Genomic DNA, 25102 nt, shown 5'->3' with positions numbered 1-25102 from the left:
CGGCGTATATATCTTTCCTTCTAATTGTATTTTAATTTGCGTTTTGTGTGTATATAATTATTTCTTTATCTATCCGAAAGACAAAAGCCAAACGGTTATGGCTTGATCATTCTGTGTAAATGCAATTAATGAGAATCATTATGACAGTTCTTTAGCTTTGAGTCGGATAAAATTATTTCTTAAAATTATCCGTGATAATAACTTAACTCTGAAGAGTAAAATATGACATACATGCATAAAAAGAACGATTTTGTTAAGGTATCTGTAAAATTAGGTTGACATTTTTTACAACATTGTCCATCATGCTTGAATAATTATTTCGATGTTCAACAAACTTACTTTCAGATCTGTATCTACATAACTTGTAAATACTTTAACAAACGTTCTTTCGGTATATATCTTCTTTTTGAAGTTGCATTTTAATTTGCAATGAGTGCACATAATCATTTCTTTATTTAAAAAAGGAGAAACATTTCTGTGCTATCCATTAAAATTTATTTGTGAAGCTCAATAAACTTTTCGTAATTATTAACTCTGTGTAAATGTAATTAATGGGCACTTTGTTCTTTATCTCAGGAGCGGATATTTAAATTATCCGTGATGAACGAAAGAAAGAGAGAGAGAGACAGAGAGAGAGAGAGAGAGAGAGAGAGAGAGAGAGAGAGAGAGAGAGAATTTATCTCTGAAGATATTGTACAGTAAATATATCTTCAAATTATTTTTTAACTTGCGATGTGTGCACATAATCATTTTTTCATTTATCTAAAAGAAACTCAGATGTTTCTGTACCATCCATCAAAAAATTGTTTGAAAATGCTCGATAAGCTTTCTGTAATTAATCATTCTATGCGTAAATTGTAATTAATGATGGGAATCCGGACAGCTCTCCGTGATTAATAATTCTCTCGAATAAAAATGTGTTACCCGATAAGGAAATCGCAAAAGCCCGTATCTCAGCGGAAAGAAAAATTAAAATTTTCCACGATCGTGAAATGCAATAACGGACATTGTATTTGATCTTATTGCATAACGTAAACGATTTGTGGATAAAGTGGGCACGGTAAAGGGTTAAGGGTCGTAAATTAAGGGGGTATTATCATTTACTCAATTCGCTGCCGGTGCACGCTCGTTGTCTCTTGTTAGAGAAGTGCGAAGATGTTTATCGGCTGGCGGAAGCCCCCGATTATCGTATCTGACACGGTACGTATGTACTCTATGTACGTTACTCTATACCCGCGCTGTCAACTAAGTGCTCACTTCGTGAGTCACTCGTTAAATTGTTACAACCCGCGGCGTTGATCCTCGTCGTCGTCGTCGTCGTCGTATCTGTGATGCTGAAGCGCGACGTCGGTGATTGACAAATCGCGGCTTATCACGACGATCTAACATTATAACACGAATCCCCACACAAATCGCATGCTTAGGTTTTTATCGGTGAGCGATTCACGCAGCGACACGTGGCTCTCTCGCATCCATTCTTCTCGCCGCGTCCGCTCCGTTATCTTTTCACCGATGCATCATTCAACCGGAGCGCGTTCGTTTTCCGGACACCTCGCAGATACTCGACAACCGCTTCGTGCGATCGTAACTCTTGCTGAAAGTGCGCTTCGCGCTGCAGCTCAAAAGCGACTTACTACAGATTTATAAGTTAGGCTCTGAGAAGAGCAGTTTGCGTGAAATTTTACACACGTATTGATGGTGTATCGGAATATTACGTGTTGACGAAAAATTACGTTACTCAAAGTCTTCATTTTCACTTCAACATCTTGCTCGAAAAACATCGTCATAATAATCGAGTAAGTCTCGTGATGGTTATTGTCATATAAAATTTGTATTTTATAATTTTATATATATTAATAAGTTTTGAATGCGATGAACATTCGGAACTCGCAATGAACGAACACGAATGATCTTTAGATCAGATTGGTGGCAGTAACACGTCGGGAGATTCACAGTAATAATAATTATTATTATAACGATGATGATAGCAATAATACAAATAATAATATTAATAATAATAGTGGTACTGGTACTAAATCGTAATAATAATAATAATAATAATAATAATAATGACACATGTATCTCTAAAAAGAAGACAGAGAGAGTCGAGCTTACTACTTACTATATAGTTTATCGGGATGAGTTTATCAGGTGTTGCAGTGGGGGTGTGCCATTTTTCGGATGGGACACAGAGGGAAATGGGGAGTCTATAAGAAGGATGATGAAAGATATCGATTGGGGAGGCGACGGGGGAGGGGGGGACAGAGTTCGTCCCCGCGGACAGATCGCGATGTCCGCCAGGACGAACACAAGAATGCCGCATCCCGTCGTGAATGGACCGTCGTGTGTTCTCCGTCTGTCGGAACGTCGATCGCCGGCGTATCGAAGGTACGATCGATACGTGGTGTCGTTCGCCCCGTGTCGCGGCATCCGGTGAACACGCGATCTCGTCCCGCGCTCCTGGAGATGCGCTACCGAGATCGTAGTGCGCCGTCGAAGATCGGACAACCCTATCCTATATGGAAAGATCGATGGGGTCGATGGGGTCGCTCTTTCGCGCGCTCTATCTCTCTCTCTCTCTCTCTCTCTCTCTCTCTTTCTCTCTTTTTATTTTTTCTCTTTCTCTCCCTCTCATTCACGCTGTGTACGGTACTTTCACACTTTCCGAATTCGTCGCTGAGAATGGCTTTCTTACTCTGACATTCCGACGTTCACATTCTCGCTCTCTCGCACACAAACGTACACGCGCACGCACACGCACGCACTCTTCTCTCTCTCTCTCTCTCTCTCTCTCTCTCTCTCTCTCTCTCGCTCTCGCTCTCGCTCTCACTTCCGCTCCTGTTCGTCTCGCGACGAACTCGTGCCTCGCGTCCAAAGGTGGCCAGAGACGCCGATGCCTGAGCTCGTCCCGATCCTTAAGAGGAGCGATCTTCCTCCTCTTCTTCTCTTCTCCTCGAGATGATGCTGCTGCTGCTGCTGTTGCTGCCGCGCTGAGGTTACTCATCAATCAAACTCTTCCCGCGCCGAGATTTACTGCTCGGGCTTCGGGAGCAATTCCCCCAGCTTGGGCTTGGCGTCCTTCTGCTCCTCGGAGGACTTGTCCTCCTCGCTACTCTTGATTTCCTTGCTGTCCTCGGCGGACTTCTCCTCGGAGGAGTCGTTGGAGCGTTCCTTCACCTCTTTGGCGGCTTCTTGCTGCTGTTGCTGTTGCTGTTGTTGTGGCTGCTGTTGAACCGGCTCCTCGGCAGCCGGAAGCTCCGACTTGGCCTGAGGCAGCTCGGCCAAGCCCGCCTCCGCCGCGTCTCGCTTAATCTGGCTGGACTCTTGAGATTGCACGGGTTGCTGCTCCTTGGCCACTTCCACCTGCTGGACTGGAGATTCGGCGCTCTTCGGTTCCTTCTCAGCCTCCTTTTCGGCTACTTCGATTACCTTCTCCTCGCTTTTGACCGGCTCCTCGACTTTGACGGCCGGCTGCTCGGCGGGTGCCGCCTCCAGCTGTTCGCTTTTCTCGACCTTCTCGCTCTTCTCGGCGGGTTTTGGTTCCTCTACCGGCGCGGCGGCTTGCTGTACGGGCTGCTCGGCCTCGGCGACGGGCACGGATTTTTCCTGCACCTGGACAGCCGGTTCCTGAGCGACGGGGGCTGCAGCTGCGTCGGCGGCGGCGGCGGCAGCTGCTGGCGCGGCGGATTCCTCGGCGTCGCGGGTCACGCGCTTGTCCTCGATCTTGGCATGGGCGAGCGAATGGATAAGGCCCTCAGACTCTTTCGGCTGTTCGGCCGGCGCTTCGACTTTCTTCTCCTCGGTGGCGGCGACCGTGGGAATCTCCGCGGGCTCTTCCTTCTTTGGGGCTGGCTGCGCTACCGGCTCCTCCAGCTTCTTCTCCTCCGGTTCCTTCTTAGCGATTTTCTCAGCGACGTCGTCCGCGCGCTTCTCAACCGCAACGGGCTTGTCGGCCGCGGGTTCGGCCGCCTCCGCGCTCTTACTTTCGACGGCTACGGGTTCCTCCTGAAAAAAATATGCCGATGCAGAATTAGAAGATACGAAGCTTGACTTAGGAATGGCGCGAAGGAAAGGCAAGATAGAAAAGGACCGAGGAAAGCTTATGTAATCGGGGGGGGGACAAGAAACTTACTTTCTTCTCGACCGGAACTTCAACCGGTTGCTGCTGCGGCACAGGCTGCACAGCCTCCTTCGTGTCGGACGCCGCTTCCTTCAGGGTCTCCTGCTGTTCCTGCTTCTTTTCGGCCTCGGCGGTGGCCAACACCTTCGGCTCCTCCTTCTCCTCGAGTTGCTCCTCGGAGGACTTGGACTGCGCCTGAACTTCCTCGGACACCGTCTTCGACTGCTCCGGCTGCAGCGGCTCGTCCTTCTTCGCCTCGACCGGCTGGACCTCCTCGCTGGAGTCGCTGCGCCTCACCGCGGGCTCGTCAATCGGGGCGGCACCTTGCTCGGCCGCCGATTGTACCGGTTGACCGGCCACCGCCGCAGGCTCCGCGGCCGCGCTGCTCTGCGGTGCCGTCTCCGCCGCCTTCAGGGACTCCACCGCGGGCTTCTCGACGAGGGGTGCAACTGCCTGCGGTTGTTGCTCGTGACCCTCGTGGTGATCCGCCACTGGCATGGCAGCGATCATCTTCAGCCCCAAGAGGCATACCATTACCACAGCAAACTTTAGCATCGTGATATCTGCAAAGCAAAAACGTTCGATGTTAGATTACATTGTACTGCTAAAACTTTACACTTCGTCGAAAAAGATGTATTTATGCGATATTTTGAAATATCGGTAATTATCGCGCAATAAAGTCTCTTTGTAATTACAATGATTACGAAAGCATCTGAAGATTTTTTTTCTTAATCAACTTTATGACGTACCTGTACAAGTGCGGGTAAAAACAACGAAAATTACTACCGATTATACTGTTAGACGACATTTAACGCATGTATCATGATCGTTTTTCGTCTTGCCACCGCGTCTAACGAAACTCGCTGGAATCTACACCGAAAAGACATTGAGATGCGCAATCTTCCAGTTAGGCGAGCGGACGTGAAGACGGACAAGGCTGTCAGCTTGGCATGAATGGCCGAGACGCGTATGAATGGCCCGGTTGTAGATCGCGAGACGAAAGGACAACAGCTATGATTGCTAATGAGGGGAGGAGAGCCGTGTGGAGGGAGGGCTTCGGGGGGAGGAAAATGTTGACTACGATCAGGGCTGCCGCGAGAGAATCGGCAGGAAGGAGAGGGACGGATGACATTGAACCGAATGCATCGAATAAGGCGAACATTATGGCGCGCTAATGACAGGATGCGTGCCCCTCACGCTCGTTTGCTACGCGCTCGCGTTTACGGCTTCTCCGCGCGCGTTCAATTCCTCTTTCTCTCTCTCTCTCCGTAAAAATGTAGAAAAGAATATACGACGCCATGCACGATCCTTCGTCACGCGCAGGATGGAAACGAGATGGTTTGCGTCTCGAACGAAGCTTTTGCGTTCAGAAATTTAGTTTGGGGATCGCGAGTGTCTCAGTTACGAGCGATGGAAGATATAAATTCTTATTATTTAGATTTATACTTTTAATTTTGAACAGATCCTCTACGGGCCTTTCAACGGGTCTGCACTCATGAAACGTGAAGTTGATTTATTTTCGACGTCTGATTCGGATTGCTAAGACATCTAGACAGTGTGTTTACGTCGCGAGCTTCACTTTGCCGATCTTCGCGTCGCAAAGTACATACGCTCGAAACACTAGGCTATTCTGCGTTCGCCAGTAGGCGTATACGTGAAATCGGAGACAAACGACGCGGTGTTCACGCGTCATCGAGTCGGCGCGGCCGGATCTCGGCGCGCATTAACGCTCGAGTTAAGCGCAGCCACTAGCGACAGCAGCAATCGCTTTTTTCCACTCCAGGCCCTGCCATTCTGCGTACAGTTGTCGATCGATTGATCAATGAGAACTCGATGATAAAAAAATTACTATTGTACGATGATCGCGCTTAACGAGGAGAGTCTCTTTCAAGCACCGATTGAATGTCATGAAGCGCAAACGAGTTCTCGCACTGAGAAAAAAAAAAAGGTTGTTAATTTGACTAAATTTTCCAACTTAAGTTAAATTTTGTCAATTCCAGTTTTTATATATTTGGATTAATTATATAAATACATGAATTGAAATTTGTACATTTAAGTTAAATGCATAAATTCTTAAACTGATAAAATTTTAATTTAATTGGAAAATTCTGTCGAATCAACAACATTTTTTTCTTGGTGCGCGATAACGTGCGAATTAATTAGAAATTCGCGAGTTGTGGAAGAGGCGTCATAATTCTGCATTTAATTAGCCGTAATTGGAAGAGAGTCGCGGGACACGGATGTTATTCTCGCACGGATAGTAACGATTCAAATCGCTCCTCGGAGAGCGGGGGCTGCGCTCGTCGTAACGGCGTAACGCCTCGTGGAAACTGTGTCCGGTGTCGCGGCAAACCGGAATGCACTGCCGAGTGTGGGAGAGAAGTGGCGACGAAGATGGGAACGGCGTGGCGTAGCTGCGGAGAACAGCGAGCGAGAGGCGGCAAAAGGATCCAGTTTTTACGGCGAGAACGAGGGGGGCAATGCGCGTTTGGCAATGCGATCGCCGCCGACGGTTGCAGCTATTACGCATTTCTTGCCGAAGCCGACCGTGATATCGACGCGTTCGTCGTAAACCGCTTCGCGTCACGGTAGCAAAAAAAGAAAACAACCGCACCTGGGAATCGAGCAGGGAATCGCAAACAGGAACCTCTTTTTATTTGCTAATTGCGTAAGCTGATTCTGATCTCCATGGTAATTGCTGTAACCTGAGAAGTCTCTGCAAGTCTCGCCTGGTCGTTTCGACGGGTAAATCGTAAACTACGAGAGAGGCGGAGAGGCAGCTGAGGTCTCCAAATATTTGCATTCGCATGGAATGAAGCCCACGGCGAATGTAATTACACCGGATGCGCGGCGGCGGCGCGTGGTCGCAGTAAACTTAATTGCGAGCCAATTCAAGTAGTATACAGCCGTCGACTTTGTTGTCCGTGCGTCACACGGACGTGTCGGTTAATTATTTCCTACTAAGGCGATTACGCGAGGACACGAACAAACGGACCGGTGTTCATGTCGATCTCGCTCGCTGTCGATGCGATCTTCCGGTTTCCCGCGCGCTCCTCGGAAGGAGGAGGAAAAAAAGAAAGGGAGAGAAGAAAAAGCAGAAGCGAAAGAATTAAGAAGAAATACGATATGAAGTTTCGACGAGGAGGATTGACGCGCGTTGATAAGTGCTCGGCGGCCCAGGTCGATAGACGCAGGAAATGCCTGTGAAAGATGATGGACGTCGATTACCTCATCAAGATCATCAGAGGTGTAATAATGGTACTACACTTACAAAGAAGTGTCGCGCGCGCCGCCGAGCGCTCCAACGTCAATGATTATAGCCTTCTGTTCTTTCTCTCTCTCTCTCTCTCTCTCTCTCTCTCTCTCTCTCTCTTTCTTCTAGCCTTTCAGCTTCGCGGCCTTTCCTGATTGCGGCGTGTTGAAAGAGCGACGTCCGCTCGTCTAATCCGAAGCCGCAAAAGCCTCCTCCTTCTTCTCCTCCTCCTCCTCCTCCTTCTCGTTCTCGTTCGATTCGCAGTCGTGCAAGCGCGAAAGTCACGAAATCCGTTTGAACCCCGCGCGAGCGGCTGCTACGTCGTGAGAACTCGCGGGGAGGATTCCGCTTGATTCCTAACGGAGATTCGGCGCACGTTCGACGCTCGCCGACTGCGAAATTGCCGGGGGAAGAAGACGGTCGCCGGTTGGCGACCTCGAGTCAACGTCGCCAACGGCGGCGCAGGTAATTCGCAGATTGACAGATTAAGCCAGCTAATTAGGGGCCGGGAGAAGGAGCGCGCGGACCGGGGGACGACGCGAAATTACGCAAACACGCGCGCGCGCGCACGGTTGCTCCTTGAGAAATTTACAAATTACGTGTATGTACAACGATAACGACGGAGCGTGGCCTGCACGCGAGCGACGCACGCGTTTCCTCGCTTTGACCTCCTAATTTCTCTTTATTAACCCTTTGGTTGCGACGCACGTCCAGCGGGAAAATCGAGATGTGAAATTTTCAGTTCTTTTTTTTAATAAATTTAGAATGTACGTTTATGTATTGCAATTCTACGTCATTTGTCGATGATCTCAAATGAAATGATGCTTTTACGAGTCTGTGTCACAAGAACCACAGAAATCGATACTAAATAAAAAATTTAATTGGATTCACAAAATTTCTTTATACGTTAGGTACATTTATATTTATCGAAAATTAATGGTTATTGTAAGAAATATAATACGATACACTTAACAATAGTGATTCATGCAACATTTTTACTTTTTATTTTAGTTTTTTTTATCTTTGTTATTTTTTTGTCGGAATTAAAATACCAACGTGAATGTAAATAAAAAAAAACGGAGACTTTAATACGATAAATATTTTTTAGTCGTTTTCTCGTACAAACGGCTTGATGGTGAGCGGATTGCGATTCTCTTTGATGGCGGAGGCGCGTTTGCCGAGGCATTTGTCGTTGCTCGCTATTTCGAAAATCCACGTTCGCCGCGCCTCGACTAATTGAATGAACGGATACAAGCGCGGATGGCGAACAATAGCATTATCGCGCTCCACTTTCAAAACTATCACCGCCGTTGTCGCGGCAAAGCCGAGTCCTACGCGTATTGCGAAAGAAATGGCAGCTACAGCTGCGCGCTGAGTCGGGAAAAGTGCACAGCAAACGCGAGACTAATAATCGTGCCGTGTCCAACCAACCGCACATGTCACTGCGACTCGAGATTTCGTCGACCGGTCTCGATGATCGGCGCCCACTGGATTTTCTATCACGCAACTCGATTCGGAGCTAAACTTATGAAGAGATAAGTTTTTGATCGAAAAATAAACGAGTAAATAAATCGGTAACGTGTCAGAAAAGTTCTACTTGGCATTTACGTAATTATTTTCGCGGATTCGGTTCGCGCGGTTCGCCAGAACGAAGAAATCCGCGCTTCGATCGATCGATCGATCGAAACGTCAGGTCGGGTAATCCGTAGCGGCAGATTCATCGAGTTCCTGTCGAAAGATCGTTTCCCGCGAGCGCGGTGAGTTTCCTCGATCAACGGGAAGTGGTGGAGGGCGGGGGGGGGGGATTAGCCAAACTCTACTGGGAGCGAAACTTGTGTTTGTACTCACGTCTTTTTCTCTCCTCCGTAAGCGTGAAACTGTTGCCAGTCGAGTCGGGCACGGATTTCTCCTGTTCGGCTTGCTCTTTCTTCTCCTGGCCTCGCGGATCGGCTCTCACCGGTTCGCACGAACTTCGAATCGGGCGCGATCGATCGGAGAACGAAAGTACTTTGTTTTTCGCGCGCGTGCGATTATGCTCGTTTGCGAAGGACCGTTGGCGATCGGGATGAAGGTTGGGTCGTGTGTCGAGATGGAATCGCCGGGGCCCCGCTTATATACCCATTTACCCACCCGTGCTGACGGCCAGGATCGTGCAAGGGGGCCCCGACCCTCCTCGCCGATCGAGCCGCCGGGAGGGTCCCCTCTTTTAGTCCTCATCTCTTCGCCCTTCTTGGACTCTACCTACCTTATCTCCCTCCTTGTCCTCTGCACCTCCTCCTCTCTTTTTCTTCCTCCTACACCGCTTCTTGCATTTCTGGCTCCTCTCTCTCTCTCTCTCTCTCTCTCTCTCTCTCTCTCTCTCTCTCTTTCTCTTTCTTGTTCTCACTCGGTTCTGTTCGATCTTGGCTTGCTCGCCGATTTCTTCGCTCCTTTCTGTTTTGGATCACGACGTCTACCCCGAGCCCAATCCGTCAAGATCTTCAGGAATGGATTCGTAACTCGTGGCTCGTGTTGCTGACCCAATAGCATTACGCCTTCATCGAGCTTAACCCTTTAACAGCGAACGTTGTATAGTACGTTCAGCTAGGAGCGGGAATTCCGCAATAAACGGGCGACCAAAGCTCTCTATTATTGTTTTGTAGCCGTTTGTTTTGCCTATTTATATGGTACAAATTAATTTATATGACGTGCTTGGTAGCAGAGTGTCAGAAGAAATTAAAGAATGCATTACGATTTTCCGAGATGGATCTGTAGATCTTTCCATTCTCTAGTCACGTCTGAAACTTAATTAATAATAACGAAATTAATTAGATACGAAGAGCTTTTAACAATAATTAGAACAGTGATTATCATACTTTATGCTGAAGTTATTATCGTTGATTATCAAATGCTTGAAATATTTGTTAGGCGCGGGATTTTTTTATATTTCTTACTTTTCTCTTACGCACAACAATTCACAGAACTGTAATACTTTTTTGAAAATTATTGCATTTTCTATATATGCAATTGTCCTTACTTGCTACCGGTCGCCGTGGACGCACCTGCACACCTCACGTATACTGGCATGACGTGTCGCATTTGTGTTTTAAAAGCATTCATTTGGGATCATTCAATATATCGAGCGGAAGTGTAATGGCAAAGCTACACAGGCTATGTGGAGTAACCTTGAATACATTTAAAAGGGTCTATCGACGTTTATCTTTCGTTCGCCGCGAATAACTGATTAAAAAAAAAATGCGCGCGCGCAAATAAGATTTTTATAATAGCTTTTCAATCAAGAAGATTATGAAATAAAATTCACAGTTTCCTATAAACGTGCTGTGATCTGTTCTTAAAAATGCTGCTATTTTTCTGCAGACGTATTATTTCCAGTGCTCCAGAATTTCTTGGTAAATTTAGGAGAGTTTTATTAAGTGATCCAACCTGTTGCCGCGTTTAATACTCTCCGACTACTGTAGAGTTATAAGATTTCGACGACTTGACGCCTTCTTCTTCTTAAGACTTGACCTGATAGATCTTCAGCTAAATTAGTGTCGTTAGTACTATGTATTTTTCTCTCGTTTACAGTGGAAGCTTCTCTCAATGAAAGTAAACGAATCTCACACGTGCCAGACATGTCTAATGACTGAAAGTATCTGACCAATGTCTATTTTATTCTTAAAGAAGGAAATCTTTAAGGGAAGAAAAATTGCTTTATTGAATAATTATTATTGAGGAAATAAGTAAACATGACTTTCTCATACTTCCTGTTTACAAAGTACAATTTTTTGTTGGTTTTCATTACGGATTTATTAGAATCTGTGTCACGTGGGGAATGCTCGTGCATCATTTTACGCGTCGCGAATAATGTTGCGAACTCGATAAACCGTGCGCGACCAGGTAAATTGTTTTATCTTCGCCGCTGTGACTCATCGAGGAACGCTCGATGAGTCGTATATGCGTGTGATACACGCGCCAGTATGTATGCATGGTTACTATTATGTAAACCGTCGGTTTACATGTAGCTTCGTCTCGCACGTATCCGACGCAACAATTCCCCATTGAAAATTTGCCGACTGTTTTACCGAAATGTGTCGATTTAATCGATAGATAGTCCACAAATTATTAGAGAACCTTCAGGTATTCGAATTCAATTTACAGATTTACTATCACAGATTATCACTACCAATATTACATTTACTTTTTTAAATATGGTTGAGTGATAACAAAAATAATTATTTATCTAAATTATTTATATCATAAATTAAGTTTGAATCTAAAGATGATCTAGATTTGATTGAAAATATTAAGATAGTAGTCTAGATATTAAACTTAATAAGATTAATATGAAACGATAATATATCAATATGAGCATAAACTGAGCTATACACAATTGAATTTGTTGTACGAGATTTTTTTCGTATTTAAGAAAATAATATACCGAAAATTATTACGTATATGTAATAATTATTATGTATATGTAATATTTATTCGGTATTCTTCATTTTTATTCAATTTTTCTTCAAGTCTCCGAAGATGAGTATCGAGATCCTTATTGATGCGATCCTTACAATTTCGACGTAGAAATGTAATTATCATTTTTAAATTATTCTTTCAACCGCACTGTTTGCATTCGATCTTTGCTCATCTTTGCTAAATTTACTCAAGGTTGTTGGTTGAACCACTTCGTACATGATTTATACGAATTTATTACCCTGGCCATTTAAATCATCTTTCGTATATTTAGGACATTCTTATTGTCCAAAATCATTACGATAAAAAATACTAAACAGGTATTTGCTATTTCTATTTAACGCTCGTGTAACGTTTACATAATATTCTGATTAAGATAATTTTGTTGGTAGGTTTCCTCTATCTTTAAAATATTTCTGTATCGAATATACACCGAGGTAGAAGACCCGTTATTTACACGTTGATTTTCGCGGTCGATACCGCGGTTCGTGAATAATTAACATGCGATTAAAATCGTGAATTATTCACGATGTTAATCCTGACGGTATGTTATAGCTTATCCAAGTCGAGATCAATGACCTTACCTCCTCTCTATTTACCTCGATTTCTGTCGCAAAACTTTGGTAAAGTTTAAAATATTTCTCGGGCTTTATATAAACAGAGGAAAACTAGAAGGGAGATAATAAATCAATTTTGTGTATCTTTACAGGAAACAACAAAATTGGAAGATGAGGTCTTAATCACGCAACCAAAGTTTTTCGAGAAAAAATTAGCATTGCTCACCTGTAGAAATAACATTTTTAACTATCGATTTACTTCTCTTGGAATTTGTAAACTTTGTATGTTTATTTTCGCCACTGTCAGCTAAGAATAATTCGCGGGTTAAAATTAAACGCGTACATTCTTCAGTAGTTATTATCAGCTCTCTTCTTGATATATCGTTTTATAGCGCTGTACTCTCTTCCTGGATTCTCGCAGTTGTTAGACTTAGACGGCGGTTGCTTTACAACCGGCGATTTTCAACCGTTATATACCGTTAGAATAATGCACGTTTATTAAGTTTTTATTTGCGGAAAAACAAATTCTTCATACGTCTATAAATAGACACTCCTGCATATGCCTAGTAAAACGAGATTTTATTTTACTAAGCCCTTTTAATTTTTAGCACTAAATAAGCTGTCGGCCTTTGTAGTCAACTTTTATCTTTAATATTTAAAGAGGAAAAAAAGATCAATTTTGCATGCAGCTCTGTTAGAATATTTTATGGGAAAGTAGAATTATATTCTACCAATACATTAATTTGCTTTTTTTTTTATGAAATGAGTAAAAGTTTTGTGAAAACGGACACAAAAAAGATACACTTTTTTAAAAATATGCAAATCTTTAAAATATACTAATATCTTACTCGATTATAAGATTACAAAAAAAAAGATCGCGACAAAAGATACGCTACTGGGAGTCCCGGTATGATTCGTTTCTGTGGTATAATTACTGCAATGCCGATGATTACAGCGTAACCGCGTTTCTCTGAGAAAAAGTGCACACAAACACTGTTTTTACATTGGTTTTTATGACGCTCTAAGCGCCGTTTCTTCGCCTTGTCGTTTTAACAGCACTAATTACGAGTGACGTTTGCGGCTTCACGTAGAGACAAATTTTGTGTATTAATTCCGTGTTTACGCAGGCATCCGAAGGACGATAATGACGACGACGGAGGATGATTCCTGCAAGGCGCGAGATTGAAAATAATATTATATTTAAATTATCGAATTAGGACAAGGATATCGAGTATATGAGGAAGAATGATAGATTTCTACGAGATTATCAAAGCTTCCCCGCGTTAATGATTGAAACCTTCGTCATGTAATTCCGCATAATCAATTTTTACTTACGAATCAAAAATGTAAGAAGGTGAACACATATTGGATACATATTATGACGAAATATTATTGATTGCTCTACGTTAAACTTCTTTAAGAGAATATTTAACGTTTAAATTTACGTTTCATAATTATCGGACACAAAGATGTGAGAAAAGAACATTGAAAAGTTACACCGTTGTTTCAACAGAACGAGGAAAAAAATTTCGTGTTCTGTATCTCGCGATTTTCCGCGGAGAAATTCGTCGTTGAAAATTCCCGTTAAAATCGATCCGTCACATCACTTTGTCCTTCCGTCCCATTGCCCGGCGCACAATGCGGATTGGCATAGACGCGATTTTTCACAGTCCAGCACATGCAGCGAGGACACGGCATAAAGTCGGAACTTTATTACCTTGCATTACGGGAATTGCGGTTGATATTCCGCAGAAGCTTTAGCGAGTAACCCGAATGCCGCGAACTTGATTTTCACCACAACGGTCTGTTCCGCGTTTTTTTTTTTTTTAATATTATCCCACGATGTTTTTCTTTTTTCCAAGCTAACTTTTTATGATTGTCTCGCGACTGCAAAAAAATGTTTCCTCAACCGATCCAGTTACGTATTCGACGTCGATAATCAACTCGTTAAATAATCGCCTCGTCGGTGATGAATCACGAGTCGCCAATTAGAGTTTTAGAAATATCTTGACGCGAGACGCGTCGAGGACGCTGTTACACTACCGATCTAAACGATCTGTGTTACGGAGTCGTGAACGATCACTAACAGCTGCTTATCGTAATTTCGTAATATCAACATTTCATCCTGTCGCGCTCATAAACGATCACGTAACGTGAATTAATGATACATTCGTATTGAATCCTTAAAACATGCAGCGATCTTAAAAACCTTGGTGCATCGACTGGCTATTCTGCCCTACATTTGCTGTTGAATTTTTTTTTCCTGGATTATTACTTATAGTCCCACTCCTTTTTGATATATCGCATGCTCTTCGTCTTATGAGAGTTTTGCCTGAGAACGATAATCGATAGATAACTGATTGGAAAATTCCTTTTTACAATTACCGTTGATTGGCATTCAGCGTGCGCGGCTGGATGACTTATTTTAGACACCGTGCAACATCTCGTTTATATCGATATCCCCTTTGTAAGCCGCGAAGTGAGAAACGAAGTGTATATACGCGTCTCTCCATTCACCTTTGGCAATCATGCGCGTTCAATTAACCAGCGGTGATTCTTATTTAATCGCGGTGAATCACTGCCGATCGGCGGTGATGCGTACAGGATACGCGCCGATTGTGAAGAGCGGCGGTGGTAGCTGAATCGGCGCGTCCTTCGCGCGTACAACGCCCCGCGAGGAGCGCGTTTTCTCGTTCGATTTCCAGAATCTATGTGCCTGGCTTTCGTCAAATCGCGCTTGGACCGTCGATCTCGTCGGCACGCGACCCCGCTCCCTTTGTTTATTCGTGAAGAAAATCGCATCGGTGCCATCAGCAAAGTCGACCTCTCCTCCCCGTCGCGAGTGGAAAATATGAAAATGTGAAGAAACGTCAAAGACTCGAGGAGACACTTGGTTGCGAGCGATCGATAACTTCAGTATTGCGTTCTGTTTGCACGAGCAGTATATAACGCGCACTTCTGCGTGCCCGTAGCTTCTCGTTCGCTTCTGGGGAAATGAAAAATCTAAAAAAAAAAAAGGCGCTCCCGTATCTCGATGGCTCTCATGCTACCGCGCCAAGAGTGCAGGTCTGGTCCTTCGGCGCGCTACATTGTTTACGCGAAGTAAACCGTACGTTTCCTCGCGCACCGATCTTTCTCCTCGCGTGAGCGGACGAGACGCCTTTAAAAGCGATTATTTAAACACCTATTCTACATAATATTGCTTATGGAAGTCCATAAAATGACACAACGTGAATGAGCCGTTGCTATAGCAACAGAGGATTCGGATCGTTTTATGTGGAAAAGAAAATGCGGAGAAAGATGAAGAAAATGCAAGGAAGAAGATGAAGAAGAAGCGAGAGCAAGTCAACATTTAAGCAGGTCCAGCCGACCTTGACTACTTGACTCCTAATTTTATTCCAAACCGAGTCCGGTTTTCATGGCGGTGGCACGAGGTGGTGGGGCCATGATATCGCGGTTGCAACCGACTGCCTGTCGTCACCGTTTACTTTTTCGTTAATTAATGATATAATTAACGAGCCCTCTCGTCCAGAGCGCTGACCGCAATGTCGGAATTTAATTCGATTCTTCGCCTCCTCCGTACAGAAACACAGAGTTTCGTAATCGTATAATCGATTATCCCAATTAAGAAACGGGTTTGTACTCGTCTTTTTTTTTTCTTGAAAAATGACGAAAGGCAGAGGCACTCTCTTCGGTACCGTAATTAATTGTAATTTACATTTGCAATTAATTTTGGAGATGCCGCTAGCATCTCCAAAGTTTTTTTCAGCTAATAAAAATTTCGAAAGCTGTTTCTCAAACAATTTGAACGCGCAAGTGTTTAAATCGTCGCAACGGACGGTCTGCCGATGTAGCGCAGATGTTCCGTTGATTATGAAATAATGACGATTAATGACGACGCGTGGCAATCCAGGTGACAGCGCGTCCTGGCGTCGATGGCGGCGAGGTGCTCTTCCTTTTGTCGCCTTCTCTTCCTCCTTCTCGCCTCCTCTCTCGCGCCTCCCTGACCCACAAATCGCAAGCGAGCGACGGTCAAAGCTCGCTTTTTTTTTTCCCTTTCTTCCTGCGCACATCGACGCACGCGCGGTCCCATTATCCGGGAATAAGTCGCGAGTTTCTAATTTTGCGAATCGACCGAGGCGAGAGGAAGCGATATGAGGGTCAATCTCGTCGGCGGTGGCGGTGGCGGTCCCACTTTTAACTGCGGACTCTACGGTAAACGGCGATCTCGCAATGTACATCGTGCCGCAGACATTACACGGCATTATGGCGCGGATCCGTCGTGTAACGTTATGATTATCTCGCAAGGAGCCCAAGGTCCGTCTCTCTTCTCATCCTCTCCGTACGCCACCGCACGGTGTAATTGTTCTTTCATTTGACGCGTATACATCGCATCGCACGATTGTCCCGCGCGGTTGTGTCCTTCTTTTTTTCTTTTTCCGCCCGCCCCTTGTCTATCTCACACCTCGCGGGCATGAGGATGTGTCAGCCCCGATATCTCGTGGATCGCCTTTATTCCGTTCTGCCGTCGTAATCGGCGAGACTCGGAAACTCGGTAGTGTGAGGGCGTAGATGAATAAAGGAAAATTTACTTTTAAATATACATTATATAATAAATGCACATTATCGTATTACGTGATGATCTTATCATATCCGAATGACGTCATGATAGAAGTTGATAAGAATACAAAGTTAAAATTTATGACGATTTGAAAATCTGGAGAAAGCTTTGGCGGCCCGATGACTCGAGCTTAAAAAGATTGTGAAAAATGGCGCTATGTTGGCTTCACAACAAACAAGCGAGCTTCAGTCTCACGTTTTTGGCCATCGAAAAGCGGAAGCGTTCGCACGAACGTGCCAAATAGATCGCGCGTTCGCAAATAATGATCTCGCCCGAACGTCGCTCACACGATGGAAGAGAAGAAGGGAGGCGAAAGACTAAGGAAGGGAAGGAGAGGGACAACGGGTGTGGAAAGGATCTCTGAACTCGCCTGGTCTCGCGAAGCTCCTGCCGGCGGCTGCAGTAAGCTATTTTCAGCTGGCTCTTCTATCCTTTACCTTCCTCCTCCTCCTCCTCCTCCTCCCACCCTCGAACGATTCCGTCGTGCTCCTTTTACAACAGCAGCGGCAGCAACATCGTTGCAGGAGCCAAGTGGCAGCAACAGCAACAGCATTAGCTGGTATACGCGGGACGGGGCCGGAACGGGTTGCTGTTCAGGTTTTGCTGCAGGGGATCGTTAAGATAATCGCCGCTATCCTAACTTAGCCTTAGCCGTACGATATATCCATATCTCGGTTGTCGACTCGTCCCGTCCCTCCCCCCCCCCCCTCCCGTCTCCGTCCCTCGCATCTCTCTTTCTTCTTATCTCGGCCTCCCTTCTCCCCCGCACTTTCTCTCCTCTCTTTCTATCTCTTCTCCATTTTTCTTCATCTGCTCCCGTGCGCCTCCATTCACGTCGCTATGCGGTCCCTATGCTCGCGATCGTGATTTAAGGTAGCGCGGCAGAATCGATGGGGGAAAGCGCGAAATCTGCCTTCGACCACAACGAAGCGTTTTAGAGCGTTACAGTAAAAAATGATTATATTACGATTCCTGTGCAACGCGGTTCCTGTGTGACTTCTGCGTTTCCGAGAAACGAACTCTCGGAGAGACTTTCCTCGGTAATAAAAGTGACCCTCGCCTCGTACATCGTTCGTTGATAATTATTTTCAGGCAGGTACTCGCACGCACCGACGACACGTACGATGCGTACAAAACGACTTCTTAGTAGCGTCATTGTTATCCTTCGACTTTTTTTTTTTCCTTTTATCTCTTCACGACCATCGCGTGATTTCATCTCCACGGCATTGATTGTCATCTTTAAAAAGCCCGCGCCAAGGACGATTCGAGTAATTTGATTTATACGAGTAATTTGATTTAGGTGTGCGCGATATTACGATTTCAATTCATCTTTCCTGCGGCCGTTAATTTATTTTTTCTAAATATACACGCGACAAAGCTCGTCGTCCATTCCGGAGACATTGAAAAATGATATTGGTTTTCATTAAAAAAAAAAATTATTACTTCCTCTCTCTGTCTTTTTTTTTTTTTCCATTCCGTTTCACCCAAGCGTATATACTCGCATCTTTGTCCCTGCAACTCTCTTTCGCTGGCGCAAAAATACGCACAGTATCAGATGGCACCTGACGGACACACTCGAGTCTGGTCGAACGGCGTTTCATTCCACTCGTTTAATCCTAATCACCCGCCGGCACCCAGGGATTCTTTGGAAAGTCGCGGCGGAGTCGCAAGGACGCGAAGATACGGTCGTCGTCGCCTGCGCTGCCGCGCTGGGAGAGCCAGCCGGTCGCTGGTGTATAATGCGTTACACAGGTATTACAGGTATTATCCGTATTACATGTATTACGAGTATTATACGGACGTACGTGCGACCTCGACGTGGAAACAGGCCCGGCACGACGGCTTCTTCTTCTTTCTCCGATTCCCTCTTCGCACTTCCCGCCTCTTGTCTCGCCTCGTCTCTCTCTCTCTCTCTCCCCCCCCCCCCTCGTCACCCTGCCCCCGTACATCCTCATCTCGCCTCATCCTCCGATCGTCCTCCTCCATCCCGCCATCCTCACTCTACTCCTCGCCCGATCTCTCTCTCTCCCCTCTCTCTCTTTCTCTTTCCTATTCTCCCGTCTCTTCTGTCACATCTTTTTACCCTAAGGCCGAGAGCGGGCGGTTTAACGTCCGCGACTTTTTCTCGCCTTCCTGCCCCTTTCTCTCTTCTTCTCCTCCTCGTCATTCTCCACCTCAGCTTCGATCACCTCTCGTCCCTCCGAAGTTGCACTCTTGCGCGCTTCGCGACGTTCGCGCGAGCAGCAATACGTCTCCTCCCCACCGTGCAACCGTGCGCCAAGATTCGCGAAACTTCGTATTGTCAAGTTTTTTTTGCGTGTTTTTTTTTATCTCTCAAATAGTTCGCTCAAAATCGTGACCCCTTATTATAAGAGCAACTTTTTGGCCCGTTTGAACGGGTAGAAGTAATTCAAACAATTTGCGACACGCGCTATTGCTAGATTCTACAGTAGAGATTAAGCGCGATAGTTTATAAATTTTTTCTGTTAAACATTCTGATAATTGCGGCGATTTGCAATCGATCATGCATAATTTATGTTTCCCAGAACTCAAGATACGTACATGATTCCGATAATATTTGAATACTTGAAACAACGTAGTAAATTCTGATTTCTGCAATGAAAATAACGACATGTCGAAGATATGAATATCGTCTATATTACGCCGTACCAGTCTCTTCGTGTATCCGTTTCTTTATTTCCCCTACTCGGGCCAGTGATAAAAAACATATCGCTGCATGAATAAAATTTTACATAATCATTACGTACATTTTATTCTAACGCTCTAATTTCTCTGTGTCAACGTTTCTCATTAAAGTTGCCGTTAATTCTTGCCGCAGTAAATGCCACCTTCAACAAATTCCCATATTATCTGTTCCCTCTAATTTTAATAATTTTTTTATTCTACAAAGTAAATAATCAGTGAATAATACGCTTACTGCTTTAGAAATCTCTAATATAAGTTAATACTTTTTTCACTGAATGAAGTTTTAGCTGACAAGAGATTTAATAAGAGGTTAATTATAGAGACGCATTTATACTGAAAATCAGTGTTTTCCTCTCGGCAGAAAAACGTGAGTCACTAACTCGCGGTGGGAATCAAACTTTTAATTCCCGCGCGCCAATGTGCCTGTGTATGCGGCGAGACGTATAAAATTTTAATAAATAACGTACGTAATAACCCATTGAGTGTCATCGGCGCGAATAGGCCAAGCAGGCTAGTTATCATCGATCTTCGGCCGCGGAGAAAACGACCTCGGTATAATGCTCGACCTTTACGAACCGGTCCCCCGTGAGTAGCGTATTTGCATGCGGACACAGGTGCATACGTTGCATACGATCCTTACGTGCTGTGTAAAGTCCCATGCACACTAGATCACGATGCCCATTCTCGCGCGCGAGGCAGCACGTTCACCTTAATGAACTCCAATCGAGTTTCGAACGTGTTTACCGGCGCTCTTGGAATGAACGCGCTAATAACTGGTTTTGCCGCGGATGATATTCATTTGCGTATATATATATATATATATATACAGTGTTGAGCCGGGATAAGTGTAAGCCTGCCCGAAGGCGATTTCACACAGACTTTGTGTTTCAAGTCAACTGCTTGAGTTATTTTACAAAACGGCGCCGTGTATACATATTTATAATACGATCAAACGGATTTACGAAGAGTTAATCATAATTTCGTGATTTCACTTATACGACGGGACGTACGTTCGGGAGCAGAACCGTGCGCAGATCCCACCTTCGGTCCTGCGCCGCGCCTGGGAGAGGAAGACAGGTTTTGTCGAACGCGGGGGAAGTCGTCGTTCTATTATGCATCTCGATGCAAATCCGTGCCCGGCACGGCGCAGCGGCCTGCTACGGGAATGATCTCGTTATATAGTGCACGACTTAACGAAACCGGTCGGCGAGAATCGACTTGCGTGCGCATTGCCAGTTTTGCCGCGTGATAAATTATCCCCGCCGCGCGGGGAGAATCGAAAAGTTTGGTCTGCATTCTTGCGAGACATTGTTCTACCGGAGTTGAAGAGGAATAAGAGCTCGGAACAGGAGCGAATTAAATTCCAGTCGTCCTGTTGCACATATTAAAAGTATTTAATAATCCTAAAAAAGAGAGAGAGAGAGAGAGAGAGAGAGAGAAGCTAATCAAAATAAAATATATAATTTAAATTTACATGCTATGCCACATCTGCAAGGAATGTTACAAAGATTTAAGTAAAACGCAGAGGTTTTCTCGGGCAGACGACAACGTGGGAAAAGTTAGCAGAGATGACAAACGCGACGGCGAAGAAATGCAAGACGAATCTCGGCACACGCGAGACGCATTAAGAGTGCGCGACGACGAGTCCTCGATATGCCCATTCATACTTGATCAACTGGCGCGTTTATCGATCATCAGTGAATTACAATGCGCGTGCTCTTTCCCAGTCGGCGCTTCGCCCGATTCGTCCGGTCCACCTCGGCGAAACCGTTCGCCACGTCGCCCCAGCGGTGAGGGCACACCCGATTTGCATTTGACGAGCGCCGGCGATGTCGTAATCCAACATCATTCCTTTGCGCGATCACGAAATGTGAAATGACCGCGAACTTGGCTGGCGCGTTTGCATTCAGGGTCACGTCTCAATGACGATAGGTAATGAGTGAGACCAATCGATCTATTGCGCCGATCTGTCGCTTTCCTGAAGAGGAAAATGAAGGAAGCGGTGAAAAATAAAAGAGATAAAAATACACCATTATATCTGTTTTCATCAATAATCTCTCAGACTGGAGGGACGTCAATTTTTACAAAGGGAAACCAAATTTTTTTTTTTTTTTAATAAGAAAATAGAAATTGATTAATATTCCGATTTCTCAAGCCAAAGGAGTAAATTATTGCTTTCTTAAATCTTAGAGATTATTGCCTTTTAGAAAATTCCAGTTCCATAAATCAAATACTTATCTGTTAAAGTATTACTCTGTTTTGGAGAGGAATTTTTCTCAACGCGTGGAAAATTTTCCCTGCCGCACATGTGGTCCTGGTAATATTCCACTGGTTAACGATCGCGGGCTCTGCGGGCGAGTGTCGTATTACAATCACCCCCCAAGTCTGACTTCTTTAAAAGGGTCTCCCGGCGCAACGAGTACTGTCAAAAGGTTTTATCTTTCGAGGGACGTTACAAGAGTATCTATTAGGGTCAGATCGAATAACAGGCCTTGGAGTCCACTTGGATCGAAGGCAACAGCGCGCATGATAGGGTACACGGTGCAGAGATTGTCCGTGGTTAAATTACGCCGTACTATAGAACTGTGTTTGTTAGAATAATTTCCAACACGCGATTCACGTGCGATGATTCCCCGGGCTGATTTTCGCGCGGCTACGAATTTCCCGAAGATAAAGAGAGAAGGTCCTCCCTGGATAAGACGTATCCGTGAATTCGCGTCACTTGATGCGCACGTATTTTCGTCATTGCGTCCACGCCTGCGAATCACATACATGAACAATGAGACATGCGTACAAAACGCGGCTTTCTTCGCATTATTTGTATTATTTGCATAAATAAATGGATTTTATAACTAGACGAAATCTGTAAACAGATAAGAAGTATTGCTTTACGATTTCGTCTCGCAGGCTGTTTGTCTTTCTTCCGGGTTCCCTCTCTGTACAAATACACTCGTCTCCACGAGTACAAACAGCGAATGCCAATGCCGCGCATTAGGCGAATGATAGCAAATTCTATATTAATTTGCGACCTCGGCAATAAATGAACGAGCCAAGGCCGTTTATATATCGCTCCGGGCATGGACGCGCATATATACCTCTTTCGGCTATTTCGACGAAGGTCCACGCTCTCCAGCGCATAAGTATCGTCGATTAACGAATATGTATTTGAATAGAGATGTTTAATTCATATTTATCTCTCGAGAGACCGACTGAGGTGACTCATTCCTTACTTAAGAATCATCTCTCTCCTCTCTTTCTCTCTCTCTCTCTCTCTCTCTGGGGTTTGACAACGTTGTATTGCACGCTTTCTTCGCGTGTGGACATATGTATATTAGCGTAGGTAATTGACGTTTCCAAGGTTCGGAATACATTCGAACGAAATTTACGAAACGTAAGCGCGATTATTTCTCGTTTATTAATTTTTATTTAACCCCGGCGTGAAACCCCCATATTTTTCTCGCATTAATACTACTCTGAGTAGAAATTTACTCACATAATTAAGAATTTTGTTTCTACTTTTAAACATTTTTTAAACACTTGTTCTACTTTGAAGGTGGCAAGGTATATATTAGAATAAATACACTAATACTATTTTAATATATGAACAAAATTTTGTTAAATTTTTTTTAAGCTACCAAAGTCTTAATAACAAAAACTGTATTAAACTTGAAGCGCTTGGTGAAGATTTACTCACAACAATAGTCCTGACTTTGTAAAACTTTGTCAGGAAAATCATACCCGACAGTACTGTTTTGGAGGAAATAGAAAATCCTCCTATTATTAGTCGAGCTGAAGTCTCTTGCTGTGACCACGTAAAAGAAGTGCCAGTATTCTTCCTGGTTAGCCTGAGTTTCCGCGATACTCATCGAATTCGATGTGATATTCCGAGCGCGATGTCGCTTCGTGACTTTGTCAATGGCCGCGCATCGCGGACGATAAGGGGAATCCCGATCGTGAAGGGAATCCGTTGCATTCTTTTTTTGGGGGCTGGGGGGGGATTTATAGATCCTAGAAACGGCCTCCATAGATATAGCCGTACAACGGTTGGCAAACTAAATTCGTCTCTTCCTGGTAGCGTAGCGCGAGGCGAGGCGAATCACGTTCGCCATTACTTATAGCAAACTGTCCGTCAATTCTGGACGGAACAAACCCGATAATAATACTGATAATGCATTGTGTTCGAAGACGAGGTAAAAGAATCGTTTATTCTGTCAAAGAGGATATTTTACGACATGCTAATAAAAATTTAATTCGCGTATACTTGCGAATAAGATGCATTACAGTAGACGAGGAAGATCGCAATTGGATAAAAAAACACACATCGCGTTGCTTTTGTATCTAATAAATTCTGAAATCAATCTCATACATAAATTTACGCTGGCGTCTCATGGCGGCCTTCTTAGTCATTAGACCGCACTATGTATTATAATACGCGTGGAAAACAGACGTAAAGACGCAGTAACATGATAATTGCAAGATAAGCGCATGTCTGACGCCGCCATTTATTTAACGCCGGCAGAAAGACACGAAGGAACTCAATCACATTAACAGAATAGGTGCTAATCGACTTCTGTCTTTGCATATTACGCGTTTCCGTCCAGCAGTCACGTTCCGTCTTTTCGTAAGATTCGTTTGTCATGTGTCACGATCGTAAATTCGATCTAAATTGACGCTGTTGAAAGCATATTATACACGCACACGCACACATACGTCTCTTTAATTTCACTTTTTTTCATGCCCCTCACGTTTTAAAATCGTTTAGTGCCATTGGCAAGTATATACATTCTAAGCACCGAGAACAAGCGCTGCAGCTCAGCCTTCGGCGCCGTCAATTAGGAGAGGCGCACTAATTACGTTCGCGTCACGCAAAAAGCGCGATTAGCGCGATGGATTAAAATACACGTTTTGAACGAAATTGGCGTTAATTCGGGTCTAAGAAAGTGTCAATGTCAGGGATGTCGGCTAGACAGACGTGAACTCTCCGTTATCAGAAAACAACTACGTAGGAACGATCAGTTTTATTTTTGGCTCTCCCGTTTATTTATTTTTTTTTTTTCGGCATAACTGTAAATTCGATCTTAGGTTCGAGAGTAATCGGTGATAATTTTAATCTCAGTCTGTCGTCCGATCTCAGGCCACCACCTATCTACTAATTGTCGTGAATATTTCTGTTGAAAGATTATGGGGACGGTGCGTGTTGAATTATTATAGGCATGTCCAGTGCGATACATCGTGCAATCTGATTTTAATTATGATCGAAACATAAGAGTTAGTAGGAATTAAAAAGAAGCATTTGTTTTTCTAGCACATTACGCATATCTGACACAGCTATCTTATTTTATCCGAATTTATATTATGATAACGTTTATTGAAAAAATTAACAAGCCGATAAA

General features: G+C 44.4%; 2 protein-coding genes across 4 annotated transcripts in view; one reads left to right on the top strand and one right to left on the bottom strand.

The window, feature by feature from the left end:
• The window catches only part of LOC105832158 (serine/threonine-protein kinase S6KL), a 47042-nt gene that overhangs the window by 4519 nt on the left and 17421 nt on the right, over positions 1–25102 (top strand). The window lies entirely within an intron of this gene.
• Positions 1814–9473, bottom strand: LOC105832157 (probable serine/threonine-protein kinase kinX). 2 transcript variants are annotated; one of them, XM_036287924.1, is made up of 3 exons: positions 9222–9473; positions 4133–4683; positions 1814–4005 (listed from the first exon to the last, which is right to left on the bottom strand). In XM_036287924.1, exons 2-3 carry the CDS (start codon positions 4673–4675, stop codon positions 3031–3033), a joined length of 1518 nt encoding a protein of 505 aa, XP_036143817.1. In that variant the 5' UTR covers positions 4676–4683; positions 9222–9473; the 3' UTR covers positions 1814–3030. The 2 variants fall into 2 exon arrangements, with proteins under 2 accessions (XP_036143817.1, XP_036143818.1); XM_036287925.1 differs by lacking the exon at positions 9222–9473 and adding an exon at positions 4870–4979.

Source organism: Monomorium pharaonis, chromosome 6, assembly GCF_013373865.1.
Source record: "Monomorium pharaonis isolate MP-MQ-018 chromosome 6, ASM1337386v2, whole genome shotgun sequence".
Lineage (NCBI taxonomy): Eukaryota > Metazoa > Arthropoda > Insecta > Hymenoptera > Formicidae > Monomorium > Monomorium pharaonis.
This window is presented reverse-complemented; position numbering and strand designations above follow the sequence as displayed.